Source organism: Physeter macrocephalus, chromosome 8 (assembly GCF_002837175.3).
Source record: "Physeter macrocephalus isolate SW-GA chromosome 8, ASM283717v5, whole genome shotgun sequence".
Classification (NCBI taxonomy): Eukaryota; Metazoa; Chordata; class Mammalia; order Artiodactyla; family Physeteridae; genus Physeter; species Physeter macrocephalus.
The window spans coordinates 129,017,015-129,028,141 of NC_041221.1; the positions used below are offsets into that span (position 1 = coordinate 129,017,015).

General features: G+C 52.5%; 1 protein-coding gene across 2 annotated transcripts; it reads right to left on the reverse strand.

Annotated features, from left to right (window-relative positions):
* Positions 1-1,343: 1,343 nt before the first annotated feature.
* On the reverse strand, positions 1,344-8,480 carry IRF1 (interferon regulatory factor 1). 2 transcript variants are annotated; one of them, XM_007110708.2, is made up of 10 exons: positions 8,226-8,480; positions 7,093-7,184; positions 5,715-5,814; positions 4,731-4,907; positions 4,564-4,613; positions 4,327-4,459; positions 4,017-4,139; positions 3,626-3,675; positions 2,635-2,770; positions 1,344-2,325 (listed from the first exon to the last, which is right to left on the reverse strand). In XM_007110708.2, the coding sequence occupies exons 2-10, from the start codon at positions 7,177-7,179 to the stop codon at positions 2,213-2,215; spliced, it is 969 nt and encodes a 322-aa protein (XP_007110770.1). In that variant the 5' UTR covers positions 7,180-7,184; positions 8,226-8,480; the 3' UTR covers positions 1,344-2,212. The 2 variants fall into 2 exon arrangements, with proteins under 2 accessions (XP_007110770.1, XP_007110771.1); XM_007110709.4 differs by lacking the exon at positions 7,093-7,184 and having other exon boundaries at positions 8,226-8,469.
* Between the last annotated feature and the right edge of the window lie 2,647 nt (positions 8,481-11,127).

Below are 11,127 nucleotides of genomic sequence, written 5' to 3' on the forward strand. Positions count from 1 at the left end.
GAGTGACCCCTTCACTGCCATGGCCTCATTCCCTAGATGATGCTAGTGATGACTGCTGGCTTCCCTTGGCCAGCCTGCCTACTGCTTTGGGTGCTGTTTAGCCCCAGGGCCAGACTGTGGAGGGAAATGAGAAAAGCCTATTTCCAGATCTCTGCCTCTCAGACACTGTGACTTGGTTCTTATCTGAGACCCTTCATTGCCATTATATCAGTGATTCCCAACCTGTGGTTTTCAGAAACACTGTTCTGATCAAAGATATCCCTTCACAGAGATACTGTGAATCTCTATTAGCCCAGCCAGAACCCTGAAAAGATGTGGAAGAAGGAAGCCTGCTTCATGTAAGGTCATCCACAGTTTTCCTAACATATCTGTGCATGGAGCTGTTTCACAGCACACTGCAGGCTGGTATTCAGCACCAGTTATTATTGGCTATCAAAATAGTAAAATACTTTTGAACAGGCAGATAAATAGCCTCAAGCCCCTGTCCCCAGTGTCCTCCAACCACCCCAGCCCCTCCCCCTCAAATCTGCTCCCAATCCAGTATCGACCTGTACTGTCCAATATGGTAGCCACTGGCCACATATGGCTTTTAAAATTTTAACTAATTAAATAAAAATCCAGGGACTTCCCTGGTGGTCCAGTGGTTAGGACTACACACTCCCACTACAGGGGGCACAGGTTCCATTCCTGATCAGGAGACTTAAGATCCCGCATGCCTCGTGGCACACACAAAAATAAAAAAAAATTAAAAAAAATTAAAAATCCAGTTCCTCCATTGCACTGGCCGCATTTCGAGTGTTCGGTTAGCACATGTAAGTATGCCGCTGCCTACTGCAGTGGACAGTGCAGAGAGAGAACATTCTTGTCACTGCAGCAAATGGACAGCAAGTACTGCTTGGCGGCACAGCAGGCCGCGGGAACCTTTTGGGGGCTGGTATCTGTTCTGATTGCCAGTGACCATGCTGTGCCAACTGTTAACTTTTTGGAGTAGCACCTGAGTACACTTGCATTTGAATTTAGCAGGATATTCGAGTCTATGGCACATTCCTCAGAACTCAAAACCTAACACTCCTCAGGCCCCAGGAGCCCAAGTTCAACTCATAGCTCTGGCTATAAAGCCATGGGCAAGTGACTATATTTACATGAGCATATCCCTGTGCCATGACTGTCCCTTCTCCTGCCACCTTCTCCATGAATGTAATTGAAAGGATTTCACAATAGGTGCACATCACCCCTCACCCCAAAGGCAAGCTCAGACAGGATGCCAACAATGAGTCCATCAGAATGTGTCTACAGAAAGTAAAATCATCTATAATTTATGTTTAAGTAAAAGGCCACACCACTTATAAACAATTAACGTTTTATAAAAAGACAAATGTACATATTTACACACATGTACATGTGTGGTCACACATGACTTAGTGGTCAGATGATGTTTCAATTTTAAAAGTCACACTCACACTTGCCTCCCTGGGCCTGCTGGGGACTGCTGGGGCCTGCCTGAGGGGGCAGGTGGGTGCAGAGCAAAGCACGGTATAAATAAATGCAAAGGCCAAGAGCTTGGGGGAAACGTTAGTGTACACCTCTGATCAGAAATGTGGCAAGGTCCACAAGAAAAAGTGCCAGGTTTTTTCACAAGCCCCTCAGCCTAAGCAGGGAGCAGGGCAGAGCTCCTCTGAGGCAGAGGGGGCACTGTCCCCACAGGACCCCATTCTTCCTTCACATTTCACTGGCTTTGGAACAGTCCCCAGGGCTCAGCTAGGAAGGGAGGTGGTTCTTTGGGAACAGGATTCACTTAGTGCAATTGTCTCTTAGTGCAGAGCCAGCCCTGGAGTTGGTGCTGTGCTTTCTGAGGTCACTGGTCCGTTCCCTTGGGCCAGCTCAGTGACAGCAAGACCCTCTCCAGGCAGCTGGGCTCAGAGGGAAAAGCTGGAGGCTGACTCCTGTCTGACACCTCCACCTGACACACCAGTCTCAGAACGCCATCTTCCCAGGAGGCAGGGCCAGCTTTACCCCACAAGATAAGCCCAGACCCTGGCCTGCCGGACCCCCAGAGGACACCGTCCCAAGGAGGAAAGCCCCATCCCTGGTCAGCAGTGGGGTTACACTTTGTCGTATCAAGGGGCCACAGGATTCCTGCTTCTCTGCACCACAGCCACCATGATGCCAGGTCCTGCTTGCCTAGAGAAGTAAAAGAGGGCCAGGGGCCCACCTATGGTGCACAAGGAATGGCCTGGATGGAGGGCAGCCTGACTGGGGGCAGCAGGCTGTCCAGCCAGCTGGTGTCCATGTTCTTCAGATCTGAAGATATCAGCCCAATATACCCTAGAAGATGTGAAGAAGGTTGTGTGAGGATTGGGGGTGGGGAGGCAGGTGTGTTCTCCCCCCACCCTCCAGCCCTATCCGTGAAGGCCACAGACACAGCAGCCTCTGCTGTCCGCCCCATGGCAGCCTCAATCTTAGGCAAACCTGAGGGCCTGGAAGGAGCAACCAATTTGCAAGCTGTCTGTACCCAGATGAATTTAACAAGGATACCTTACCCCTGCTGCTCTCTGGCCCTGCCCCCAAGCCTTCCCCACCCGCTACTTGGTTTTCCCTTCTTTGAGAAACCATATGGATCCAGGGTCTTCTTACCCCCAGGGCTGTCAACTTCTGGCTCCTCCTTGCAGCTGAAGTCTCCATAGACAGAGGTGGGCTGGGCCCCAGGTTCATTGAGCAGGTACCCCTTCCCATCCACGCTTGTCTGCTGCCACCCTGACTGCTCCAAGAGCTGGGGACAGATAAATAAGAAGCCATCGGCTCACTTCCAGTACAGACTCACCCTCTGGTCTGCCTTCAATGAGCCAACGCTTCCCAGCCAGGATCACATCCTTGGCCATTTTCACATTCTCAAATGGATATAGACGTGGAGTGCAGTTAGGATAGGGGCCTGGGAGGTGAGGGTCTGCCCTGGGCCAACACTCCCACATCTACCTTCTGGCATAGAATCTCCAAGACTTCCCTCTCAACTGGGTAAGGACATACCAACTGGGAGGGTGGCTTAAAGCAATGGTTCACATATTAAGTCAAGAAAAGATGCCTAGAAATTTCAGGTAGAGATAAGGAACTATGCCCATGTCTCCATTTTCTGTGCTGATGGAACAGAGCCTGGGTACACCTACTACAAAAACTTTTTTACATTTATTTTAAAAACGGAAGCAGAAAAAACCCTGGAGAATAATTTGCTTAAAAAAAGAAAAGCCATCATATTACAGATCCCAAAGGCTGATTACTGAAACCTGATGTGCATTTCCCAAACCAACAGGACTGGGGCATGTTGGGGCGGAGGACACGGACCAGGGACCCGGCACTGATGGTGGCTGACTCAGAGCTATCTGAGGCCCTAGGACAGCATGTCAGAAACCCAGCCTCCCTCCTGCCCCCACTTCCACAGTGTCCTTCCCACCAGCCAAAGAGGTCAGTGGTCCCCAGCCACATGGATGTGACACCTGTAGGACCATGCAAGCAGACAGGTCACAGCAGCAACTGCCTACCCTCCCAACTTGGAAGCTCTCATTGGTTCTCTCCCCTCACTGAGAAGTAGCCACCTCAAAAGAGCACTGAAGAAGGAAGGAAGGGGCTTTACCTTCATGATGTCCTCCGTTAATTTCCCTTCCTCGTCCTCATCTGTTGCAGCTGTGGATGGGGAACAGCAGAGAGGTTGGCTGAGGTCAGTCAGCCAGGCTCAGCCTGCAGTGCCAGCCCCACCAAGTCCCCCTACCCCTTCACACATGCGCACACACATGCTGGCCTCCCAGTGGATATCTGCCTTGCATGAAGATTCCAGAACAGAACACTGTCCTTGTGACTCAGCCTCTTGAACCCTGAAGCCACACCTCTTCCCCCCCTTCCCTCTTCTCTCCAGCCCGCCAGTCAGCTCAGTGCCGGGTAGAGTTCTGAGCAACTTTTCTCCCTCAGGAAACCCCTCCTTGGATCCCAACAGTCAGGCAGGCAGGCCAGGCCCCGGAGACACGAACCTTCAGAGGTGGAGGGCATGGGCGACACCTGAAAGTTGTACAGGTCACTGGTGCTGTCTGGCACAATTTCCACTGGAATGCGCCAGTCGGGGAGGGTGCTACTGACGGCACACGGTGACAGTGCTTCAGGACAACAGAAACTGAGGGTCAGAGCTGTGTGCTTTCTTAGTTTTCCAGGACACCCAGCATCCCCCCCACTCGCAGCCTGCTCCAACCGGTCACCATCTACAAGTACGGTGCCCCCTAGACCCAAGAGAAAGAGCCATCCCACCAACCTATGTGGTCCCCTGCCAGACCCGGCCCACCTTACCTGGAGTAAGGGCCCGTTCAACGTCCAAGTCCTGCCCCATGTAGCCCTGAGTTGTGTAGCTGCTGTGGTCATCAGGCAGGGTGGAGCTGCTGAGTCCATCAGAGAAGGTATCGGGGCTGGATTCCCCACATGACTGTAGAAGGAAAAAGAAGCTTAGGCCCAGGCTTGCTGGGGTACTCCTACTGCCCACCTTGACTCTCAGGTGACCAAAGGCTAGCTGCTTAGGATCATACCCACCTTTTTTTTGGCCTTGCTCTTAGCATCTCGGCTGGATTTGGACTTTCTCTCTGTGGGGCAGATACACTGTCAACCTTGGTACAGGCAGGCATGCCAGCCCCAGCTGACTTCCTTCCTCCTCCCCTCTCTCCCTGTGGGCTTTCCCAGGACCCAGAGCCCTTGGATACCTTTCCTCTGGTTCTTGGTGAGGGGTGGGAGCATCCGGTACACCCGCACAGCTGAACTGCCCTTGTTCCTGCTCTGGTCCTTCACCTCCTCGATATCTGGCAGGGAGTTCATGGCACAGCGAAAGTTGGCCTTCCATGTCTTGGGATCCGGCTCCTTTTCCCCTGCTTTGTATCGGCCTAGTGGGCAGGAAAGTGAAGAGGATCATCAGGACTATAGGTGGGGATCCTCAGCTGTGCCCTGGCTTGGAAGGAGAAAGACAAGAGTACCCCTGAGCTCTCATGCTGCCAGAGATCCACAGTGGTCAAACCAGCAGGTATTCCTGGGTGACACTTGTGCAGGCCCTGGGCTTCTCAAATGCCCAGACTTGGCTCAAATATATCCAGCAAGCCTCAGCAAAGGGCCTAGCCAGAAGCACTAGACAGCCCAAGCCCCAAAGTGCTATCTTTGTCACAGATCATGCCCAGTCTCCCTTTGGCTGTCAGCAGCCAGACGGCAGGGACTGGGGCTTATTTGATAGTTCCAAACATGGGAATGGACACAGATTAGGCAACAAAGAATATTTACTGATAGGTGGGCTGACTGGTCCGAGATGGGCCAAGAGCCCCATCCCTGAAGGATAAAAAGAGGCTGCCAACCAGATGGGCCCTGGACCCAGGACTACTGGTCAACATCAAGAAAAAGGAAGGCCTGGATCTCTTTCAGTGTCCGTGCTCACAACTGCTTTTGCCAGGGAGAACTTTAATCTAGCCACAAACTCCATGAAGCCACACTTTCTAAGATTTTGGCTTCATAAATTCCTTTGTGAACATGTTGAAATGATGAACCCTCTCCCCCAAAACACAGGTCTGCTCCCTGCCCACCCCTGACTTCTGTACAACATCTCAGGGAGCTCAGAGACCCCAGTGAAGAGCCTCTGTGTTAAGAGAAGTGCCTACTCTTATTTCCTCCCTACCCCTCTTAAAGCTGGAGTCCAGGGCACACACCTGTGTGAATGGCCCAGCTCCGAAACAGACAGGCATCCTTGTTGATGTCCCAGCCATGCTTGGCAGCGTGCTTCCATGGGATCTGGAAGATCATCTCCTCCTATACAGCACACAAGCACACACACATGTAAGACCGTGTCAGCTCAAAGACCACAGGCTTTTGGCCTGAATCTGCCCAGCCCCCCAGATCTGGGAAAAGGCTGACTTCCCCTTTTCACCCTGACATCTGGCTTGGGTTGAACCATCCTGAGAATGGCTTAAACAGGCTACTCCATCACTAGATCTTTCAGAAGGGGCTCTGGGTTCTGATGAGCTAAGGCATCATCAGCTCAGCAAAGACCTCCTTCTGCCTATTACAGATGTGCTAGGACCCATACAGAGTACCCTGGGATGCTTCTCTCAGACTTGTCAGCACCAACATGGAAGTGAGAAGTCAGTTCATTAGATGGGGCTGCTCAGGACAACTGGGACCACTGGCTCCTACACAGGGGGTCCTGGCCATATACCTGTGGGAGCCCAGGGCCAGACTTGGATGATGACTACCTGTGTGACCCTGGCATTGTCACTATACCTCTTTGTCCCTCACTGTTTTCTCTTCCATGAAATGAAAAAAAACACAGTAACAAATATAAAAGCTACGGTCTCACTGTTATCATTACTGGTGGTTAACAGTATGGATTTTTGAGTCAGACTGCTCAGGTTCAATCTTGACTTTATCGCTTTTTGTGTGATCTCATCATCTACTTCTCAGTGCCTCAGTTTCCTTATCTGAAAATGGAGATATTAATAGAATCTACCTCACAGGGCTATGTTGAGGATTAAATGACACAATGTAAGTAACATAACATGGTGCCATGCTCGCTCATAGTAAGTGTACAGTAAGCATTAATTGTTATTATGAATACTATTATTACTGCTAAGTCTGCAGGGTCTATGTTGTCCTTTGTGCACCAGCAAGAGGCCTCTTGGGTCTGGACAACTGGTGCAAGGTTAATTCTTGGGTCGCCTGCTGAGCCAGTCACCTTCCTGCCAGCAGTGCCCACTTTTCTGTCTCCTATCTGCCTGACTGGAGCCCTCTAGAATGCTGTGTGTGCTTGTAGAGGTCTCCCTCAGGAGAGACCAGAACTTTGGCCCTGCAGATGCTGGGAGAATCTTGCTGCTGGAAAACTGTCAGTGCCTTCAGGTGGATGCCCAGGGAGGCAGGCAGAAGTCAGCCAGTGGGGCCCTGGCTGGGTCTTGTACACTCCCTGCAGGATCCACTAGGAAATACATCTGCCTGCTCCCTATCACTTCCCTTTTTGAGCTGCATCTGAAGCTTTGGTCCCCTAAAGAACATGGGTTAAAATAGTGGCAGAAAAACCCAAAGAGTAACACTCACTTTATTAATCCAGATCAGCCCTGGGATTTGGTTGGAATTAATCTGCATCTCTAGCCAGGGTCTCATGCGCATCCGAGTGATGGGCATGTTGGCTGTAAAGAGAAGACAGAAGGCTCCAGTTTGGAGTCTGTTGAGCAGCCCCTGGGCACTACCCTGCCCCACCCAAGGTCATTCAGTTACCCTCCCCTGCCCTCGTCCAGATACCAAGTACTACAATCATGGGGAAGGGGGCTTTCTCTGGAATAAAACCGCCCTCCAAATCTTTTCACCATCTTGAGCAAAATGCTTCTTCCCTCACCCCCTCCTAGACAGTCTTGGGAGGAGACAGGCATGCATGTGTTAGTTTCAAGATATATGTGCAGGAAAAGAGACAAAACAGAGATATCTAAATACCAGAACTTTTCTCCCAAAATTCAAATCCTTTGGGAAGCAAGGGGCTTCTTTTGCTTGATGCCAAGAAATTTTCCTGCTTGAGTTGTTGCCACTAGATGTGCACCTTCCCTAATGGACAAGCAGTCACCCTACATCCTGGACACTCCCCCCCCAAAATCTATTCTACGCCTCCCTGACAGTCACAGTGTAGAGGCCCAGACGCCAACCCTTCCGGCCTGGTTCCCCTCCTCGGGCGAAGTGGCCCAAGGAACACCTGTGGCGCCTGTTCCCGCGGTCCCGGGAGGTCCTCCAACCAACCAGGGCAGCAGGCCCCAGGCCCCGCCACCTGCATAGACAGCCTGAAACCTGCGGCCTGGGCGCGAGCTGGGACCGCCGAAAGCCGGCGCCGGGAGCAAAGGGCGCCCACGCGCCGACATACACTCGAGTCCCCCGCACGGCTCGTGGATGCGCGCAACCAACACACAGGGCCACCCAGAGGCCGCCAGCGGCTTCGCGCACACAGAGGGGCCGCAGCGGCCGGGGTCGGGCAACCTCGGCCGGGTGGGCGGTCCACGCCGCGGCCCGCCCTCCCCGCGCAGCTGCTTGCCGCTCCTCCAGCGCCTTCCCGAGTCCGCGCGGGGGCCCAGGCCACGCCGCGAGCCCGCCACTCTCCCGGCTGGGGTTTTCGTCCCCCACTTCCTGGTGCCCCGCACGCTTTTGTTCGACGCCACCGGTGCCCCTTGCGGCGAAGGCGGGCTCACCTCGGCTTCAAGCGCTTTTCAGCGGCGGCGCCCGAGGGTCCCGGCTCAGCGAGGGCTGCTAAGCGGGCGCGGGGAGCGCGATTCTTGGTGGGAGCCGTGAGAAGGCAGAGGATGCCTGGGTCGCGGAGCCGCTGGGCACGGCTGGCCTCGGCTTGGCTCGGCTCCCGCTGGCCTCTGCTCCGTCCGGCTCGGGCGCACGTCCTGCCTCGACGAAGGAGTGGCGCGCTCTGCCGGGGTAGCGCCGCCGGCGAGAAATCTAAACACTTAGCGGGATTCCCCCAGCCCAGGCCGGGCCCCGCCTCCTAAAGAGCCGCGAGGGCGCCCATTGGCCAGCGCCGCCTCATCATTTCGGGGAAATCAGGCTGTTGTAGAGCTAGAGGCGAAGGGGAAGTACAGGGCGGCTGCCCCTCCCCACCCCCTCCGGCCTGGCGCCGCCGCCCCGGGGCGAACGCGGGCCCGCCCCGCCGGCTCCCACTCCACCCCCATACCAGCTTGCCCAGGAGAAAGCTGTCCTGGAAAGTCAAACTCCACCGGCCCATAGTTACTCCCCTCACTCCGCACTCCCCCAGCCTGCTAGCTCGTCTGTCCATCTCCTTTCCCTCTTTTCCTGGGGATGGGGACATCTATCTCCCCAGCCCCGGTGAGGGGGTCACCCGGGCACCTGCGCCTTCTTCAGAGTGGACGCCAGGACTGAATCCCCGGAAAACCTACCTGCTTCCTCAAGCCCGTTAATGGGGTGTCAAGAAGGGAGGGTTTTGGCTCTCAAACTGCCCCTTTTTTGAGGGATGACCCACCTCCAGGTCATTCACCTTCCCTGGAGAAGTAAAGGAAAGCCTGCCCTGCTTGGGGCTGCCAGGACGAGAGGAAATCCCAGCTTGGCCGCTGCTGGCGCAGCCTGCCAATGGACTAGGGACCTCAGTTTCCTCAACTACAAAATAACGATAGCCCTACCTTGCTGGTTTGCAGTGACAGAGAGATGATGTCTGTAAAGCATCATGCCCTACTTGGGCAGCAGATGATGCGTGGTTTGTGAGGTCCCTGCCCAGAGTCTAATAATGACCAGGGAGAGACCTCTTCTGCTTCTCCTTCTCCTTCTACACCCTTGGGACTGCCCCACAAAGGGAGAAGGGTTTCAGAGAAGCCAGGACTGCTGAGTTGAGGTGGGTGTGGGCTAACCTTGGCTCCTCCTAGCACTCCTGCCTTAGGCCACGTCCATAGTCTCATGTGGCCCTTGCATGGGAGCCCCTCGGTGGCAGCATTAGTGTCATCTCTGGGCCCTCAGAGCTTGGCCCAGAGATATTCTGGGCAACATGGGGGAATTGCTTAGGTCTGACCAAGGCCTTGGGTCTAGCCAAAGGATTGGGGAGCCCAGGTCCCAGGCCCCTTGGGAATGGAAGCTATTTAGCTCTTGGGCTTACAACTAGACCTTGACCTACTTGTACTCCTAGACACTGGGCTGAGTGTTCATTTTTGTATCTAGAACTCTGGCACAGCAGGCTTCTTCCTTCAGCCCCATCAAGCTGCTGATTCAGAGGTAAATCACTCTTCTAGGCCAGGTTGGTTGTGTCACTCCTGTCACCCCAGCTCTCCCTCCATAGTGGCACCCAGTTGCAATGTTGCAGGCTATAAACAGACACATTGATGCAGCATTCCACCTGTCAGTCACACTAGAGCTTCCTTCCCACAGAGGAAATGGATGGGTCAATCCAATAATGGTACACCAGATTCTGATGCTGTGACTAAGACCAAGCTTGGTTCCCAGGAAACCAACAGGAATGGGTCAGAGCTGTCTCCCAGATACTGATGGGTGCAGGAGCCAGGAGAGGCAGAAAGGCAGGAAAATTGTGAGGAATGAGCCTAGCTGGGTGTTAAGCAAAATGGAAGGTGCTGAGGCCCTGGAAGGGGGGAGAAGGGTTGGGGTGCTTTAAGTGACAGAAGGGAGTGGGAATGCATTACAGAAACCAAGACCTTCTGAGCAAGAAGAGCAGAAAACAAGTGGCTCCTGAGTTGCGAAGTCTGTTCTCTGTGCAGCAAATGGGTACTTGTCCTACCCCCTAAGAACCTGACATAGCCACTGGAGAATTCAGAGTGAGATTAGGGAAATGAAGTTTGCATTTCATGTGGTCTGAGGAATTGACCCTGTGAAGGCAACAGGAGAGTATAAAAAGTGCTTTAAAACAAGAACTTTATTTTAATTCATAATCATCTATATATATCTATAATGAGCATCTTTCTGTGTCATGAAATGTACTTCTGCAATATCATTTGTAATGGGTACATATTATTCTATCATAAGGATAAATAAAAATTTACCCAATTAATCCCCTATTGTAGGACATTTAGGTTATTTCCATTTTTTCATAATACAAACAGCACTGTGTAGCTAAATCTTTGCGCACATCATAATTTTTTGCTAAGGAGAAATTCCCCAGTGTTAGTATTTACCAGTGAAATTGTCATTTACATTTTTGAAGTGTTCTTTGCCTTTTTTTTTTTTTACTTTTAACTTTAGGGATTCTTTTGTAATCTTGAAGTCTATAAGAATCTGCTTATGATGATTGGGGGTGCTATACTCCAAATCAGTGAAATAAAGCTAACCCCTGTTTAAGTATCTCAAATTTTTATTGTAACTGTTCTTGATGAATCCCATTCAAAGATGTATCACACATTCCTTGGGAAGCTGGACAGAATATATATTGTCCTTTTCAGGTTTCTCTTAGTAATTCAGGGCTGGCCCTTTCCCCTCTCTGACTCAAAATACTCATCTTCTGTAGTTCCAGCCATCCCCTCTGGGCAGGTGACCTCCAAATCCAAGCTCTGGCTGCCTTCTGGGTGCTCCCCTACAACCCTATCCACAGATTCACACACAAGCAAGCAGAACTTTTGACCTCCCCCTTCCACA